The sequence below is a fragment of the Scyliorhinus canicula genome, chromosome 6 (assembly GCF_902713615.1).
Source record: "Scyliorhinus canicula chromosome 6, sScyCan1.1, whole genome shotgun sequence".
Classification (NCBI taxonomy): domain Eukaryota; kingdom Metazoa; phylum Chordata; class Chondrichthyes; order Carcharhiniformes; family Scyliorhinidae; genus Scyliorhinus; species Scyliorhinus canicula.
In genome coordinates, this window is record NC_052151.1 from 182,832,941 (window position 1) to 182,853,256 (window position 20,316).

The 20,316-nt window shown below is 46.6% G+C and overlaps 1 protein-coding gene across 2 annotated transcripts in view; it reads right to left on the bottom strand.

Annotated features, from left to right (window-relative positions):
- Positions 1 to 12,737: 12,737 nt before the first annotated feature.
- spast (spastin) overlaps positions 12,738 to 20,316 on the bottom strand; it is an 82,369-nt gene continuing 74,790 nt past the window's right edge. For both annotated transcript variants that reach the window (XM_038800591.1, XM_038800592.1), the window contains 2 exons: positions 15,843 to 15,883; positions 12,738 to 15,533 (listed from right to left, as the gene is read on the bottom strand). In XM_038800591.1, coding sequence (XP_038656519.1) covers positions 15,405 to 15,533; positions 15,843 to 15,883 — 170 coding nt within the window. In that variant the 3' untranslated portion in view covers positions 12,738 to 15,404. The remainder of the gene's footprint in view (positions 15,534 to 15,842; positions 15,884 to 20,316) is intronic.

Here is a 20,316-nt window from a genome sequence, read left to right on the forward strand (position 1 = left end):
ACAGAGTCTTGGTCAGATCGTACAGTTGTACAGAGCCTTGGTCAGATCGTACAGTTGCACAGAGCCCTGGTCAGATCGTACAGTTGCACAGAGCCTTGGTCAGATCGTACAGTTGCATGAGCCCTTGGTCAGATCGTGCAGTTGCAATGACTTGGTCAGATCGTACAGTTGCATGAGCCCTTGGTCAGATCGTGCAGTTGCAATGACTTGGTCAGATCGTACAGTTGCACAGAGTCTTGGTCAGATCGTACAGCTGCGCAGAGCCCTTGGTCAGATCGTACAGTTGCACAGACTCTTGGTCAGATCGTACAGTTGCACAGAGCCTTGTTCAGATCGTACAGTTGCACAGAGTCTTGGTCAGATCGTACAGTTGCACAGAGCCTTGGTCAGATCGTACAGTTGCACAGAGCCGTGGTCAGATCGTACAGTTGCACAGAGCCCTGGTCAGATCGTACAGTTGCACAGAGCCTTGGTCAGATCGTACAGTTGCACAGAGCCTTGGTCAGATCGTACAGTTGCACAGAGCCCTGGTCAGATCGTACTGTTGCACAGAGCCTTGGTCAGATCGTACAGTTGCAATGACTTGGTCAGATCGTACAGTTGCACAGAGACTTGGTCAGATCGTACAGTTGTACAGAGACTTGGTCAGATCGTACAGTTGCACAGAGACTTGGTCAGATCGTACAGTTGCACAGAGACTTGGTTAGATCGTACAGTTGCACAGAGACTTGGTCAGATCGTACAGTTGCACAGAGCCCTGGTCAGATCGTACAGTTGCACAGAGCCTTGGTCAGATCGTACAGTTGCAATGACTTGGTCAGATCGTACAGTTGTACAGAGACTTGGTCAGATCGTACAGTTGTACAGAGACTTGGTCAGATCGTACAGTTGCACAGAGCCTTGGTCAGATCGTACAGTTGCATGAGCCCTTGGTCAGATCGTGCAGTTGCAATGACTTGGTCAGACCATACAGTTGCAAAGAGCCTTGTTCAGATCGTACAGTTGCACATACGTGGTCCGATCGTACAGTTACACAGAACCCTGGTCAGATCGTACAGTTGCACAGAGCCTTGGTCAGATCGTACAGTTGCACAGAGCCTTGGTCAGATCGTACAGTTGCACAGAGCCCTGGTCAGATCGTACAGTTGCACAGAGCCTTGGTCAGATCGTACAGTTGCGCAGAGTCCTTGGTCAGATCGTACAGTTGCGCAGAGCCTTGGTCAGATCGTACAGTTGCACAGAGCCTTGGTCAGATCGTACAGTTGCACAGAGCCTTGGTCAGATCGTACAGTTGCACAGAGCCTTGGTCAGATCGTACAGTTGCGCAGAGCCTTGGTCAGATCGTACAGTTGCGCAGAGCCTTGGTCAGATCGTACAGTTGCACAGAGCCTTGGTCAGATCGTACAGTTACACAGAGCATTGGTCAGATCGTACAGTTGCACAGAGCCTTGGTCAGATCGTACAGTTGCACAGAGCCTTGGTCAGATCGTACAGTTACACAGAGCATTGGTCAGATCGTACAGTTGCACAGAGCCTTGGTCAGATCGTACAGTTGCACAGAGCCTTGGTCAGATCGTACAGTTGCACAGAGCCTTGGTCAGATCGTACAGTTGTACAGAGTCTTGGTCAGATCGTACAGTTGCACAGACTTGGTCAGATCGTACAGTTACGCAGAGCCTTAGTCAGATTGTACAGTTACGCAGAGACTTGATCAGATCGTACAGTTGCACAGAGACTTGGTCAGATCGTACAGTTGCACAGAGCCTTGGTCAGATCGTACAGTTGCACAGAGCCTTGGTCAGATCGTACAGTTGCACAGAGCCTTGGTCAGATCGTACAGTTGCACAGAGCCTTGGTCAGATCGTACAGTTGCACAGAGACTTGGTCAGATCGTACAGTTGCACAGAGCCTTGGTCAGATCGTACAGTTGCACAGAGCCTTGGTCAGATCGTACAGTTGCACAGAGCCTTGGTCAGATCGTACAGTTGCACAGAGCCTTGGTCAGATCTTACAGTTGCGCAGTGTCTTGGTCAGATCGTACAGTTGCACAGACTTGGTCAGATCGTACAGTTGCAATGACTTGGTCAGATCATACAGTTGTACAGAGTCTTGGTCAGATCGTACAGTTGCAATGACTTGGTCAGATCATACAGTTGTACAGAGTCTTGGTCAGATCGTACAGTTGCACAGAGTCTTGGTCAGATCCTACAGCTGCGCAGTATCTTGGTCAGATCGTACAGTTGCACAGACTTGGTCAGATCGTACAGTTACGCAGAGCCATAGTCAGATCGTACAGTTGCACAGAGTCTTGGTCAGATCGCACAGTTGCACAAAGTCTTGGTCAGATCGTACAGCTGCACAGTGTCTTGGTCAGATCGTACAGCTGCACAGTGTCTTGGCCAGATCGTACAGTTACACAAAGACTTGGTCAGATCATACAGCTGCGCAGTGTCTTGGTCAGATCGTACAGCTGTGCAGTGTCTTGGTCAGATCGTACAGCTGCACAGTGTCTTGGTCAGATCGTACAGCTGCACAGTGTCTTGGTCAGATCGTACAGTTGCACAGAGTCTTGGTCAGATCGTACAGTTACGCAGAGACTTGGTCAGATCGTATCTGAAGCACTTCATTCAGTTTTGGGCGACACATTAAGGAAGGGCATATTATCACTGGAAGGGTTTACAGCACAGATACATCAGGATGATACCAGACTTTGAGTTAAATTGCAAGGAAATATCCCATAAAGTTGACTTGCACTCCCATCTGTTTAGAAAGTATATCTAATTGATATGTTTAAAATGATTAAGTGAATTGTTAGGGTAGACGCAGAGAGACTCTTTCCCGTGATGGGTGAATCAAGAACAAGGTGGCCTAACCTTAAAATAAGAGAAAGGCTGTTTAGGAGTGAAATCAAAAAGTATATTTTGTCCAAAAAGTGTGGTGGAAATCTTTGTCCTTTAAAGGAGACATAAAAGAGACATGGTACATGGGAGGTTTTGGTGGCAGTGCCTTTAGTTACCTAGGCCCTAATTTACCCATTAACATCTTGCCATTTGCTCTCTCCTCCTTTAAGACACCTCTTTAAATCTATCTCTTTGACAAACTTGGTCACCTGTCTTAACATCTTATGTGGCTTGATAACTCTCATGTGAAGTATCTTAGGAACTACCTTATAGATTGTGAATTGTTGATTTGTTCCGGTATCCTGGCCCAACACTTCACAGAATATCTAGCCATTTATCTTGTTGATGTTTCTGGGATCTTATTATATGCAAATTGGCTCATAATCCCATAATCACCATGGATGGCATACATTCAAGTGGAAAGCGAGACGAGCATCCATGATACAGACCAGGACAGTGGTAGGTTGGTACAGCTCTGAAAGTGCACAGGTTGGTGGGCTGTCACTGAGAGACCCCAGCTTCGCCAGAACGGTTTTCCGTTCATGCAACCTTCCACCAGCAGTAGGATTCACCACAGGGACAGCTTATCAACGGAGTTCCAGATTCTCACCACTCTCGGGTTAAAATAGTCCCTCCTGCGTTCTTCATGGATTCTGTTAATGACTACCTTATGTTTACAAGCTCCTTGTTCTGGATTCAGCCCATGAGTAGAAATAGATTCTTCATGCCCACCCTGGAGTATCTTCATAGTGTTAATACATCAGTCAGCTCGAGGTGAACCCCATTACAACTCAAGTAGAAGAGTTTAAATGAGTATAATCAGAGTTTACATCTCCCAGAATCCTCTTCTACCACCTCTGCTCGGGAGCAAATAGGCCGCCGAGGTTGTGAAAAGATTAATTCAGTCTAAGATAGTGGCCAGGCGACGGCATGAAATCAACAGCAAGAGTGTAGAGACAATGGTGCAGATAGAAGACTTTGGATTTTCCAAATGTTTAACTGAACAAATTGAAGTTCGCCCAATATTAGAGGTCAAAAAAAAGATTGTATAGCACAGAGGTAGTGGAGGGGTAGAAAGAAGTGCTTGGAAGGTAGAGCTGGATGTGGTCTGTGTATACGTGCTGTTGGATATCACCAATGGGCCTCGTATAGATGAGGAAGAGGGGGTAAAGAACAAACCTGCAGTGGACTCCTGATCTAATGATGCCTTGGTGGGAGATGTCATTACTCTGGTCACAGTCTGATAGGCAAGAGAAATAACAAGAGAGGGCAGTCCCACTAGGCTAGAAAATGAAGAGTTAATGGAGGAAGATACTGTGGCTGATCATGCCAAAGGCCAGCATGATGAAGAGGTCACAATCATGGTGGCATTTGTGACTTTGATTAGGGTTGTTTCAGTGCTGGGCTCAGAAACATTACTTTGTGCAATAAATTATAAAAAATGTGACTTTGCATAACAAACGCAAACATTTTCAGCAATTCCAGGGAATAGAATTTCATTTCCACCTCTCCCTCCCTCCCCCCCCCCCCCCCTCACTATCTTGATTGTTTAACCTATCCTTCTATTTCCTCAAAGAGGGACATAATCTTACAATTAGAGGTAGATCATTCAGGAAGCACTTTTTCACACCAAGATATATGGAAACATGGAATTCACTTCCTCAGAAAACAAAGCTGTAGATACTAGGGATCAATCAGCACTTTCAAGATTTGAAGTGATAAGATTTTTGCTTGCGATGGGTATCAAAAGATATGGAGCTAAGGCAGGTACACAGGAGGCGGTACAAATTAGTCATGATCGGATGGTCCTGTGCCCCTGTTTGTTGTCACCATCTGTTTTTTTTTGTTTCAGATTCCCAGCAATCACTCGGATTCGTTTTTTCTTTAAAAGGGACCCCCCACTTTACCATTTGAGAACATGCGTGTGTACAGTGACTGTCATTATTCCATTTGAGCGGGGGTGGGGAGTAGACAGATCTGGACATTCTTGTACAGCCTGCAGAGTTGCTAATCCCAGTCACAAAGTCCCAAAAATGAGTTAACCCTGTACTTGGAACCGCTAAAACAATCTGGAAGGAATGCAAGTTATGTGATCAATCGTACACACATGTCTTGTCACAAGGCAAGGTCTACAAAGGGGCAAACTACATGGCAAAAAGAGTGTTCTTTCAAATATAAAAATGAAGTATTTATAATACATTTTTAAGAGCCAAGAACGGTTTGTAAAGGTTCTATCTATTTTTAAGTCTTCAAAATATTGAGCAAAGTACAATTCACAAGAAGAGCTAAGAATTCAGGAGTGAATCGGGAAGCATCTTTTCCCTACGAACTTAAGTGGAAACTGGGAACATGCACTCCTAAAAAGAGTAAAAGGTGTAGATGCTGGTGAAGGGATTTGATTGGAGACTGATAAATATGTGCTGGATAAGAGTATTAAGGGCTATGTAGCAAAGGCGGTAAATAGAGTTGAGATCTAACTGAATGGTAACGCAGGCTTGAGGGGCTGCATGCCTCTTCCTGTTCCCCTGTTCCTCTGTTTGGGATGAGTTTTCACATATGTTCTGATTTCATGCAGCTCTTTCAGGGAGGTTAAGGAGGAACGGTGAGCCCAGATCAGTAATCTCACAGGGATTCAAGAAATGGCTGACGGTACTGAATACAGCAGAGCTTATGGGCCCTGACAATATTCCGGCAATAGTACTAAAGGCTTGTACTCCAGAACTTGCCACGCCCCTAGCCCTGCTGTTCCAGTACAGCTTCAACTCTGGCATCTACCCGGCAATGCACACAAAAAGCAGGACAAATTCAACCCAGCCAATTACCGCCCATCAGTCTACTCTTGATCATCAGTAAAGTGATGGATGGGGTCATCGACAGTGCCATCAAGAGGAACTCATTTAGCAATAACCTGCTCTTGAACACTCAGTGCGGTTCACTCAGCTTCTAACCTCCTTCCAGCCTTGGTTCAAACATGGAACTCCAGAAATGAGGCCCCTGACATCAATGCAGCATTTGACTGAGTACAGCATCAAGGAGCCCCAGCAAAACTGGGATCAAGGAGAAAACTCTCCACGGTTGGGAGTCATACCTGGCACAAAGAAAGATGGCTGTAGTTGCAGGTCAATCATATCAGTTCCAGGATATCACTGCAGAAATTCCTCAGGGTCATGTCGCAATTCCAAATGTCTTCAGCTGCTTCATCAATGCTCTTCCTCCCATCATTCCCGTACCTCCCCGGACAGGCGCCGGAATGTGGCGACTAGGGGCTTTTCACAGTAACTTCATTGAAGTCTACTCGTGACAATAAGCGATTTTCATTTCATTTCATTAGGTCAGAAGTAGGGATATTCACGATGATGCACAATGTTCAGCACCATTCGCAACTCCTCAGATACTGAAGCAGTCCATGTCCAAATGCAACAAGATCTCGGCAATATCCAGGCTTGGGCTGACAAGTGCCAAGCAATATTCACGCCACACAACTGCCAGGCAATGATAATCTCCAACAAGAGAGAATAAAACCACCACCCCATCACATTCAATGGCATTACCATCAACAAGTCCCCCATAATCAACATCCTGGGGTTACCATTGACTGAACTGGAGGCCACAGTATTTGTGTGACAAGAGCGGGTCAGAGGTTAGGAATCCTGCAGTGAGCAACTCACCACCCGATTCCCAAAAATCTGTTCACCATTTACAAGGCACAAATTCATAAGTTTGATAAAAACTCTCCACTTTCCTGGATGAGTGCAGCTCCAACAACATTCCCAAGAAGCTTGATATCTTCCAGGACAGAAGCAGCCCACTCGAGTGGCACCCCTTCCACAAATATTCACTCCCTCCATCACTGACGCACTTCAGGAACTCAACAAGGCTCCTTAGGCAGCACCTTCCAAACCCATGACCACAATCACCTGGGAGGACAAAGGCGGCAGATGCCTGGGACACCGAAGCTCCCCTCCAAGTCTCACACCATCCTGACTTGGAAATAAACTCCCTTTCCTTCACTGTTGCTGGTTCGAAATCCTGGGACTCTCTCCCTAACAGTGCGTGTGCCTTCACCAGGTGAGACTGCAGCAGTTCAGAAGGCAGTGCACCACCATCTTAGAGGGCAATTAAGGATGGGTAATAAATGCTGACCTAGCCAGCGATGGCCACATCCTTTGAATTTGTTCCTAAAAAGCAAAGGAAGGAACCAAAGGAGTTGATAACTGTTTTCCAACATTAATCTGAAGACTTGACGTGCACAAATGCTAGCAAATGGGCACCCAGCAACATCTTGAAGTGAACCAAGGGGGCGGCAAAGCAGTGACACCATTTTGGGTCCTGCTGGAAGTCATGAAACAGTAGAGCTGAGGCAGAGGCAGAGCTCCAGGGAAACGGTGGTCACTGAGCATGAGACGAGGAGCCAGGTACAGCAAAGAGCGCTTGAAGGAGTGAAGTGTTTTACATTTAGTTTTGTTTGGAGATCAGCCATGATCTGATTGAATGGCAGAGCAGGTTCAAAGGGTCTGCCTCTGCTCCAAATTCCTGTGTTACACCCACAGGATGTTTGCGGCAGACCAGATTAATGGGAATAAGGTGGTGAGCAATTGGTTGGAGATGATCATGTTGGCAATTGAATTCTGCAGTATAGGGAGACAAGGTCCAGGGGAGGTGGAGTGAGGAGAGACTATAAATCAAGGATGAGAGCGAGATCATTGCAAATCCAGATTGGAGACTTCCAGAAAAGAATGCCAGGACATTCTGCAGTTTACCTGGCAGTGCCCACACATCAAAACCCTCAATCACACATCCTACACATTTATCCAATCTTTCCTAATTTTTCTACATCGTGGAATTAACTTCAGATACCATTCTCATCACTATTCTCAAAATAATCTCATTTTGCCTATTGCACAAATTTACCCAGAATAAATCAACATCGAAAACCAAAAAAAAAACTGTAGCTCCAATAATTAAGTCACTGTTTTGCTGTAAATTAGTCCCCTCCCCTGCTTGACTACCTCTGTAACTCTATAATCGATGACAGTGTCCTTAACTGTGCATTTTCAGTGATTGGCTACCAAATGCAGCTCACAACATATATAGGTGCCTGCGGTTACTGTAACGTAGTAGCTGCTTGGACCTACCCTTGTCCCTCTGGGCGAAACGAATGTTAATTAGGGACAGCACCCTAATTGATGCAAATTTATTCTGGCTCAGAAAGCCAGTTCTAGTTGATTGATATGATGTGCAAATGTATCAACAGTAATTCACGTATAATGGCGTACAAATTCCCAGAAAGATGGCAATCTCTGGTCAACATATTTTGAATGATTCGTTCAATTTACTTTTCCCCCTCGGCCAGTCAACTAAACAGATAGTGTGCACGAACACTTTGAAACTGAAATAATATTTTATTACACTCATCTCATCTGTCTTTTTTGTCCAGCTGCTGCTAGATCGCTTCCCCACGCTCTTGACTTTCCTCCAGGCTATTCTCCAAGAAACGACAGCAAAAAGCAAAAACTTGCATTTCAATCATGCCTTTCACAACCTCTGTGCTCCAAAGTGCTCCACACTCGAATGAGGTAATTTTTGAAATTGTAATGCAGCAGTCAATTTCCACATGTTATGATCAGGTCATTGGGAGGCGTTGCAGGAGTGGTGGAAAACAGTGTTAGACATTGGTTGAGGAATAAATACTGAGGAACAGATATTGGCCAGGAAATTTCTCTACTCTTCTTTGAAAAAGTGCTACGGGAACTTTCATGTCCACCCTAGACAGAAGGTCTTGATTTAATGCTGCACGGTAGCACAGTGGTTAGTTGCTTCACAACTCCAGGGTCCCAGGTTCGATTCCCAGCTTGGGTCACTGTCTGTGCGGAGTCTGCACGTTCTCCCCGTGTCTGCGTGGGTTTCCTCTGGTTTCCTCCCACAGTCGAAAGATATGCAGGTTAGGTGCATTGGCAGGGCAGCACGGTGGCGCAGTGGGTTAGCCCTGTTGCCTCAGGGTGCCAAGGTCCCAGGTTCGATCCCAGCTCTGGGTCACTGTCCGTGTGGTTTGCACATTCTCCCCATATTTGCGTGGGTTTCACCCCCACAACCCAAAGATGTGCAGGGTAGGTGGATTGGCCACGCTAAATTGCCCCTCAATTGGAAACAATGAATTGGGTCCTCTAAATTTATATATTTTTTTAAAGTTAGGTGGATTGGCTATGCTAAATTTCCCTTAGTGTCAAGAAAAAGATACGGTACCGCTATTGGGTTGTGGGGATAGGGTGGAGGTATGGACTTGCGTAGTACTCTCTTTCCAAGAGCCGATGCAGACCCGATGGGCCGAATGGCCTCCTTCTGCACTGTAAAAAAAATTCTAATTCTTATTCTATAGGATCTTTAGAAATAAGGCATGAACATATTTTTTGATTGGTTGGAAAGTTTGGGGTGAGGGGTCATGTGGTGAACCTCAATGTGCCTAACTAGAAATACAAACCTAAAATGAGAGAACACGGAAGAGGTTAGGATTAAAATTCCAGGGTGGCACGGTGGTGCAGTGGTTAGCATTGCTGCCTCACGGCACTGAGGACCCAGGTTCGATGCTGGCCCCTGTCTGTGTGGCGTTTGCACATTCTTCTCGTGGTTGCGTGGGTCTCACCCAAAGATGTGCAGGGTAGGTGAATTGGCCACGCTAAATTGCCAATTCTTCTTGTTATTCTAAATTTATTTTTAAAGAAGGATTAAAATTTCATCATCCAGTAAAAGAGACAACTAACTTCTGCAAACAGTGGGTGGTTTAAAATACACAGCTCTAAAAGAAATACAGAAAACCGCTTTCCCTCAGAAGTTTGCAAACCTGATGAATCAGCTTGGAGCTGGTTAGGTGGCATTTGTTGTTCACAGAATACAGGAAGCGCCTATTCATACCATGCTAAATTGTCTACCCTTCTTTTGTATTCCCTTTTCAGATCGCTTATCTAATTAATTTCTAAATGATGTATCTGCCTCCACCTTTCTGGCACAGGATTAGTTGTTCTAATTACCCCCCGGCAAAATTTCTCCCTTTCATGCTTCTCGTGTTAATCTTCAACCTACACTCCCTCATGGGATCAATGGGTAAGAGGAGGTAGCGGTGCAGGGTAAAGGATATTAAGTAACAGCTCAGATGATTCCACTCCATTCAACACAATGCTGTTCCTCATTTTGATAATAAAGGAACAATGACACCTGCAGGGGAATTTGCGGTAGTGCAGATCATTTGAAAAAAAAATGTACAGTAGCTTTGACCGCTTGCTTGTAAAGTTTGAAACTTGCAGCTTACATCGCTGGAAAGTCAGAAAGCAATTCAGTCTTACATTTAGCTATATCCTCTCCATCAACAAGATTGTCTAGTTTAATTTGTGTAACATTGCCACCTGTCATAAACATATCTGTTGCTGAAACGATCATTCACACCTTTGTTATGCCTAGATGTGGACCATTCCATTGATTTCTTAGCCAGCCTCTCACCGCCCACCCTGCGTAAATTTGAGCTGTTGTTGAAAACTCACCATTATTCTTAGAATTCCCCCTATACCAAAAAGGGCCGACATTCTAAATGGTGAACAGGGATTCAACAGGGATTCTCGCTTCGGTGGGTGCTATTCAGGTCAAACTATATTTTCAAGTTAACCTCCGGTATAACCCATACCTTCACCAAAGTCTTCATCTACTTACCACTTAGTAGCATCGATCCTGGGTTCCGCATTGCTAAGTAAGTAAAGTAGATTTAGAAATAACCACTGTTTCAGGTTAAATTAAGTTATTTTATTATATTTTTTCTTTTAAAAGCTGCAATCACTTTCTTTACAGAAAGGTAAAAAGATCTTGCTTCTGGATCCTTCTGGTTGGTTGAAGGGACCTTCAGGCCCAACTTGACAATCAATCTTCTTTAAAGTCTGGTCTTCTTTAGATGTATTCGCTGGTTAGCTCGGTTGCTATGTCCTATCTTTCCCATGTACCGAGCTATGAGAGCTGGCTATCTCTGAGCTGACTCTGCCTCCTCTTTAAATTCTAGTCTTCCTTATGACGAATTAGCTGTTTTAGCTCGGCTGCTATGTCTTATCTTTCCCATAACCGAGCTGGCTGTAAACTGACTCTGCTTGCTTCTCTTGTTCTTTCTCGGAGTTCTGGTTCTGCTAGTTCCTGCTCTGGGTTTATATTCTCTTTCTAACAGTTATTAAGTTTTTATGACCTTATTGTAAAGTAACTATTATTTCATTTTGATTGTAAAAAGTATCTTTGATCTAAACATTATAATACAACTAAGTATTCATTTTGACATGACCTCACCTCAGGTCTCTGATTACATTGTTTCCTTTGTGATGTTCAAAGTTCCTTTGTGATATTCAAAAATGCTTTGGTTTCAAGAGGTATTACTTTTAATTCCTGTCATTTCTATAGTTTTATTTTCCAATTGTGTCCTCAGCTCATAATTTTGACTTTGATTTTAGCTTTAAATTATGTTTCTCGTAGACAGGTTGTCTCCAATTTTCTTTAATTTACCTGATATCGGCAGAACTTCACACCTAGAATTGTCACCAAATTCAACTGAACCTCATCCTTTCCTTTCCAGCTGCTGACTAAGATAAGTTAAATGAAGGTGTGAAACATTGCTTTTAGCTGTATGCTAAAATCCACTTGGTTATAACTTGAAAGGTTTACATTTATCACCTAGCTCAACTGAAACTCTCATCCATGCTTTTCCAGATGCTTACTAAGATAGATACTTTCAATGAAAGTGTGAGCCATTGTTTTTAAACTTCATACAAGAATCCTGTGTGTTTGCTAAGCCTGCTTGGGAGAAAGAATCTGCATTTTATAATCCTGCTCTTTGCAGCTGCTAACCCTTCGTGGGATCTTTCCCTGTATCCTCTCATGTTTCTCTCAGACCAGATATTGCCAAACTTCCATGTTTCAAATGACACCTTTCCATATTTTCAATTACAGAGCTAATCCAAAACTCTGCGCTTAGTATCTTAACCTGTGAAAAATCCTGTTCACTATCACCCTGTGCTCATTGACCTACATTTGGTTCCCACCCAACTACATCACAAATTTAAAATTCTTATATCCTGGTTTTAAAATCACTCTATGACCATGCCGCTTCCCTAGCTCGGCAATATCCTCTTGCCCTACAATCCTCAGAGATCTCCATGTTCTTTCAATTCTGGTCCCTTGCACAAAATTGCTCTGCCATTGGTGGCTGTAATTTCAACTGCCATCGAGAGGGAATACCCTCAGTAACCTCCTCGTCTTTATTCTTTTTTTAAATCGCTAATTTAAACCGATCTTTGACCAGACTTTTGATCACTCTTCTCCCCCCCACCCCGCGTGATTCGGTGTAAAATTTTGTTTTCAACAGCTTCATAAAATCCCTACAGTGCAGAAGACGACCATTCAGCCCATCGAGTCTACACCAACCCTCCAAAAGGGCTACTCCCCCGCCATATCCCTGTAATAACCCCATCTAACCTGCACATCTTTGGACTGTGGGAGGAAACCCAAGGAGAGACAGGGGGGGAAGGTGCAAACTCCACAAAGATGATCACCCAAGGCCGGAATTGAACCCAGGTCCCTGCCGCTGTGAGACAGAAGTGCTAACCACTGTGCAACCTTGCCACCCAGTTGGTTTTTCTTTAAGAGGCTAAAGGTGCTGTGTGAATGCAAGATGTTGTTGTTCAACCCAACATTGGGCCAATTTTTCTACTGCTTTCCAAAGTAGCTAGCTGGTGCAGGCATCCTCACAACCTACAGTGATTTTCTTGCCCGAGAGGCCCATTTGGCTTTGCAACAACAAAAGAAACCACAAACTTCAACTTTCAAACATCGAATTAAAATTTTTATTTATCAATATATTAGACACAAAAAAACAAATGGATCAAAATAAATCACTCATGCATGTGGATACAAAAAATAAAATAAAAGTGCCAAAAATACAATATTTACTAATTGGAACATTTTACCTTTCCCTATACCGGCTTCAGCAGTACCAGGGCACCGGAAAGACAACAGTGCTAAAATAAAACAAATAGAATCGCTGCCTACTCCTGAACCATGCTCATATTTAAACTTCCTACTCACGTCAAATTCAAAGCAATGATGTACAAATCTGTTAAAATGTCATCAAAAAGTTATCAAAGTTAGAAAGAGACCACGCATATCAATTAATTGCTTTCTGCTAGTTAATGGTCACGTTGACAAGAATTTCGGCAGTATTGGTTTGCAGTCTGAAAGCTTGCTGCTGGAAAGTTTGCAATGGAAAAAGTTAGTTTCAATGCACAGATTAAACCCAATAGCCAAGGTATATGGCAGTTACCTTCAGGCTGTTTAATATGTCAGTGCTTTCGGAATTCAGTTCTGCATTTGCTCTCACTGCCTTTGGCCACGGGTCCTGCAGCAGAAGAGCTTTCAATGGTTACAAAAAAAAAGTAAATAGGCTGCTTGAAATTGTTTGGTCTAGAGTTTTCACAATAAAGGGACCAACTGTTTATCGCATAATCAAAGGTTACAAGTGGGTAGCTGTATGGCATCGGAAATCACAGCCATTTTGTGAGGTAGAGTTGGTACAAAAGGTCATTTAAAACCTGCAAATCTACTCTAGGAAATTTCCTGACCCTTCCAGCTCAATTCAGACTTTATCCTGATCACGATCCCCACCCATTCAAGGGTAACTAAAAATGAAGGTATCAGAATGAAGGTTTTTTCATTTGGAAAGACTGATATCACAAGGTGTAGTTAAAGGGACGATGACAAGGGTTCTGATAATGTCATATTAATGCTTTGCAAGGTCACGAGAAATGTTTGCAAAAATGAAGTGAATAACCTGTTGCCAACTCCTTAAATGATCAAATTCAGGTAACTATAACTAGTCTTGGGTCAGAGAACTGTTGCATTTTGGTTTGTACGTTTTAGGTTTCACAGTAACACATTTCTGTGGAAAAGAAAATCTTGCACTTATAACATGCCTTTCATTAGATCAGGGCATCCCTAAGCATTTTGCAGTCAACTGAGTACTGCCACTGCTACATATTATTTTGTACTATAACAAAAAGTGTGTTGGCTGGAGTATGACATCCAATTTTGATATTACCTAGTGAACTTCCTGTGACATTACTCACACACGACTGAACATGAGGGCTGTTGTTTGGTCAGAGGCATTGCACTAAGTAAAGTGACTTTAAAGGCTAAATGATGGAATTGCTCACACGGGTCAAAATAGAAGCCGTCGTTTAAAGAAATAACACTGCGTGGTTTCATGTAAAGGTTGGTTAAAGGAAATGGACAGACTGTTTCTGGAGTTCTTCTGTATACTATTTCCTGAGTTGCAGCAGAAAGTTGAGTTAGACATGGAAATGCGATGGGCAGGAAATACACTACCAGATGTGTTTCTTAAAAAATGACTGGCAAATCAAATCTGTCGGGTTGCTCACAATGATTTACAAGAGGAAAATAATTACACCAAGCCTCATGTTTATATTAAAGACAGGCATTTTGAAGGGCTGTGTCTTTGAATCAATATTGTCAAATACCTGTTCAGAACATTTTACCCACCCCACCCCCGTGACAATATTTTCAATGGATTCAGTTATGTGAAGAAATTATTTACTTAGAAGATTAACTGAAGAATCAGTTTTGATCATGTTGAATTTTGTAATAAGACCTGTTTATCTTGTAATGGTAGGGAAACCATGCACTAAAACTGGAAGTTTGAATGCAATGGTGTTGTGCTATTCCTCCAACACGTGGATACTTTTTGTGCCAAGTCTACGAGAGTAAAGCTGCACTGAAATATCAAACAACTGAACCAAAATAACTTATCAGTGGACTTGTTCAGAAATCAAGAGACCAGCTACTTGATATTATGGGAGAAATACTTTCAGCACCTGGCAAGCTTGCAAACGGTCTTCTTTCAAAGAATCCATTTCCAAGTGTGCAACCAGCAATTTATTTGGCACTGCTGATAATCAGTTAGGAATGAATAATACCGGTGCACCTTTTAAGATAAGATTGGGCATGGGGAGCAAAGGGACCAAACACACTAGGGCAAGCAAATGTACTGCAAACTTAAGGCACAAGTCTTCCTACGGCTGTGCTTCTAATGTGTATACTCTGAACAGGGGCCGACTTGCTTTACACGAGAAACAAAATATACAAATCATGAAATATTTTTAAACTCGCTTGACCCTAAATTTCACTTTCACTGACAGCCAGCTACATGGTCCCAGATCCAGAGGCACGAAGATTCCTGAAACTCAATTTTAAAAAGGATATAGCACGTCATAGAAAGGATTCCGCTTTGTAAACTTGTCCCGTCAGCTTTAGTGCTCCTGATTCGGTGTAAGAATCTGTGATGAAACAACTCTGGGTGTCCTGTTGAAGGCCAGAGGAGCCAAGTGCCAGTTGGTGCTGACAACTGACGGTACACTCTGATCAAGAATAGTCCCTTACAGCAGTGATCAGAGCCTGGGCTGGTTTGGCACCTCATGAGTTAACAGCAGTGTCTCCATATTCTTCATTCCAGCGTTTGTACCCCTCCAGAGTCTGAGGGCCCACACTGCGTTTGATCTTCCTCCGTGAATCTTCAAAGTCAGTCAGTCTGATCTTTCTCACCTTGGACAGGCAGAAGAATAAAGGTTACAAAGTTGGGTCTGGTTAAGCAGCATGTAGTAACTCTCACACAGAACACTCCCTTGGTTCATCACCAACACCGTGCCAGCCCAATCTTATCCTTCACCTGTGTCTCCTCATAACTGTACCATGAGCATCAACGTGTGGTTTACCAGCAGAGGAGCAAAATGACGAAAACGCCATCCTTGGAATGATGCTGTAATGAAGCAATCTACGCTGCTGAAGAAGAGTATGTTAACACTAGCAATTTTGCGCATGGAGTGTTTTAAACATAGGAGAAGTGAACCATACCTCACTAGCCGCCATATTCCTCACTTCCTCTGGCTTCAGCTCTGAACAAAAAGGAAAAGATGTAATTTTTTTTTTTTTTTTTTAATAATTTTTATTGAAATTTTTCGATACAAACATTTACCCCTATTACATTTTAAATTATAACACCACAAGTCCCCCCTGGAAAAACCTCCCCACGCCCTCCCCCGCGCGCACCCCCCCCCCCCGCGCTATCAGTCTAGCAACCAAACCGTTTTTCCCTTTCTGCCGATGGCCTCGGGCAGTCATTGCCCGCGGCCCCCCGCTGACGTGCTCCCTTCGTTGCTATCCCCCCCCCCCCCCCCTCCCTTCCCCCCCCCCCCCTTTTCTCCCCGGGTTGCTGCTGTTCCGGCCTCCGGTTCCTATCTCTGATCCAGAAAGTCAAGGAAGGGCTGCCACCGCCGGAAGAACCCCTGTACCGACCCTCTCAGGGCGAATTTGATTCTTTCCAATTGGATGAAGCTTGCCATGTCGTTTAACCAGGTGTTAACGCTTGGTGGCCTTGTGTCCCTCCACTGAATCAAGATCCTTCTCCGAGCTACCAAGGACGCAAAGGCAAATATTCCGGCCTCCCTTGCCTCCTGTACTCCTGGCTCCACCCCAACCCCAAAAATCGCTAGCCCCCACCCTGGTTTGACCCTGGTTCCCACCACTCTCGATACCGTCCCCGCCACCCCCTCCCAGAACTCTTCCAGTGCCGGACACATCCAGAACATATGTACATGGTTCGCAGGGCTTCCCGAACACCTAACACACCTGTCCTCCCCCCCCGAAGAACCGACTCATCCTAGTCCCCGTCATATGGGCTCTGTGCAGCACCTTAAAGTGGATGAGGCCCAACCTTGCGCACGACGACGACGAATTGACCCTCTCTAGGGCATCCGCCCATGTCCCATCTTCTATCTGCTCTCCCAGCTCCGCTTCCCACTTGTCTTTCAGCTCCTCTATCGGTACCTCCTCCACCTCCTGCATTATTTTGTAGATGTCCGAGACCTTCCCTTCTCCGACCCAGGCCCCTGACAGCACCCTATCACTCGCCCCTCCATCGGGAAGCAAGGGGAATCCTTCCACCTGTCGTCTGGCAAATGCCTTCACCTGCAGGTATCTAAACGTGTTCCCCGGGGGGAGCTCAAACCTCTCCTCCAGCTCTCCCAGGCTCGCAAACCTCCCCTCTATGAACATGTCCCTCAGTTGCCTGATGCCCGCCCTGTGCCAGCTCTGGAATCCCCCGCCAGTGTTCCCCGGGACAAATCTGTGGTTCCCTCTCAGTGGCGCCGCCATCAGACCCCCCACTTCCCCCCTGTGTCGCCTCCACTGCCCCCAGATTTTAAGGGTGGCCGCCACTACCGGACTCGTGGTATACCTTGTGGGGGGGAGCGGCCATGGTGCCGTTACTAGCGCCCCCAGGCTTGTATTGCCGCAGGACGCCCTCTCCATACGTTTCCAAGCTGCCCCCTCCCCCTCCATCACCCACTTGCGCACCATCGATGCGTTCGCCGCCCAGTAGTATCCGGAAAGATTGGGTAGCGCTAATCCTCCACTGTCCCTACTCCGTTCCAAGAAAATCCTTCTCACTCTAGGGGTGCCATGCGCCCACACATAGCCCATAATGCTGCTAGTTACCTTCTTGAAGAAGGCCCTGGGGAGGAAGATGGGCAAGCACTGGAACAGAAACAAGAACCTCGGGAGGACCGTCATTTTGACTGACTGCACCCTCCCTGCTAGCGACAGCGGTACCATGTCCCACCTCTTGAACTCCTCCTCCATCTGCTCCACCAGCCTTGAAAAGTTCAGCTTGTGGAGGGTCCCCCAGTTCCTTGCCACCTGCACCCCCAAGTACCTGAAGCTCTTTACTGCTCTCCTAAAGGGGAGCCGCCCAATTCCCTCCCCCTGATCTCCCGGGTGTATCACAAAGACCTCACTTTTACCCACATTTAATTTATATCCCGAAAAGTCCCCAAACTCCGCTAGTATTTCCATTACCTCCGGCATTCCCCCTTCCGGATCCGCCACATACAACAACAAATCATCCGCATAGAGTGATACCCGATGCTCCTCCCCTCCCCTTGTCAGTCCTCTCCAACCCCCTGAACCCCTCAGTGCCATCGCCAACGGTTCGATCGCTAATGCAAATAGTAAGGGGGATAGGGGGCATCCCTGCCTGGTACCTCGATGGAGCCCAAAATACTCCGACCTCCTCCCGTTTGTAACCACACTCGCCATCGGGGCCGAATACAGCAGCTTCACCCACTTGATAAATCCCTCCCCAAACCCAAACCGTTCCAGCGTCTCCCACAGGTATTCCCACTCCACCCTATCGAATGCCTTCTCCGCATCCAGTGCTACCACTATCTCAGCCTCCCCCTCCACTGCTGGCATCATAATTACATTCAACAGCCTCCGGACATTTGTATTAAGTTGTCGTCCCTTTACGAAACCCGTCTGGTCCTCATGGATTACCCCTGGCACACAATCCTCTATTCTGGTTGCCAGGACCTTTGCCAACAGTTTGGCATCTACATTCAAGAGGGAGATAGGCCTATAGGACCCGCACTGTACAGGGTCTTTGTCCCGCTTCAGGATCAAGGAGATCAGGGCCTGTGACATTGTCGGGGGCAGAGCCCCCCCCCTCTCGCGCCTCATTGAAGGCTCGCACCAGCACTGGACCCACCAAGTCCACATACTTCTTATAAAATTCCACCGGGAACCCATCCGGCCCCGGCGCCTTCCCCGCCTGCATCTGGCCTATCCCTTTAACTAGTTCCTGCAGCTCTATCGGCGCCCCCAGCCCCTCCACCCGTTCCTCCTGGACCTTTGGGAACCTCAATCTATCGAGGAAGTTCTCCATTCCCCCCCTCCTCCTGGGCGGCTCAGACCGGTACAATTCCCTGTAGAAATCCCTGAAGACCCCGTTCACCTCTTGCCCCTTCTGCACTACGTTCCCTCCCTTCTCTCTCACTCCCCCAATCTCTCTGGCTGCATCTCGCTTGCGCAGCTGGTGTGCTAGCATCCTGCTCGCCTTTTCCCCGTACTCATAGACCGCACCCTGTGCCCTTCTCCATTGCGTCTCCGCCTTCCTAGTGGTCAGTAGGTCAAACTGGGCCTGTAAACTGCGCCGCTCCCTCAACAGCCCCTCCTCTGGTGTCTCCGCATATCTCCTGTCCACTTCTATAAGTTCCCCCACCAGTCTCTCCCTCTCCTGCCTCTCCTTCCTTTCTCTGTGTGCCCTTATGGAGATCAGCTCTCCTCTGATCACTGCTTTCAGGGCCTCCCAGACTACCCCCACCTTCACCTCGCCCGTGTCGTTCGTGCCCAGATATCTCTCAATGCCCTTCCGGACCCTTCCGCACACCTCATCGTCCGCCAGCAGCCCCACATCCAGGCGCCACAGCGGGCGCTGGTCCCGTGCTTCCCCCAGTTCTACCTCTACCCAGTGTGGTGCATGGTCCGAAATCGCAATGGCCGAGTACTCCGTGTCCTGCACTCTCGAAATCAGCCCCCTGCTCAGTACAAAAAAGTCTATTCTGGAGTACACCCTGTGGACGTGGGAGAAAAAAGAATACTCCCTCGCCCTTGGCCTGCCAAATCTCCAAGGGTCTACCCCCCCCATCTGCTCCATGAACCCCCTTAGTACCTCCGCCGCTGCCGGCCTCCTATTCGTCCTGGAACTCGATCTGTCCAGCCCAGGGTCGAGCACTGTGTTGAAGTCCCCCCCCATGATCAGGCCTCCTGCCTCCAGACCCGGAATGAGGCCCAACAGGCGCCTCATAAAACCCGCGTCATCCCAATTCGGGGCATATACATTTACCAGCACCACATTCTCTCCCTGCAGCCTACCCTTCACCATCACGTACCTACCCTCCTTATCTGCTACCACCTGCGCCGCCACGAACGACACCCTCTTTCCCACCAAAATCGCCACCCCCCCGGTTCTTTGCGTCCAAGCCTGAGTGGAACACCTGTCCCACCCACCCCCTTCTCAGGCGCACCTGGTCTACTACTCTCAAGTGAGTCTCCTGCAACATTGCCACATCCGCCTGCAGTCCCTTTAGGTGTGAAAAAACCCTTGATCTCTTGACCGGTCCGTTCAGCCCCCTCACATTCCAAGTAATCAACCGGGTCGCGGAGCGACCCGTCCCTTTCCCCTGTCTATTAGCCATGTTCTGTCCCCTGTTCGCCCCGGGTCGACCCTCCCCTTCTGACCCGTTCCCCATGGCGATGGCCCCCCCCCCCCTCTCTCCTCCCGTTCTTCCCTTCCCGTCCTCAGGCTTTCCAGCAGCAACCCGGTATCCCCCCCTAACCCCCCTTTCCTCCCCCCCCCCCCCTGGCTAGGACCCCTCCTAGCCGCAGTGTATCCACCATCGTACTCCCGAGAGTCAGCTGGTTTTCGCTGACCCGGCTGCCCCTGCCACACTCCGACTCCTCCCGATGTGGGAGGGGAGGGGCCTCCCCCCCC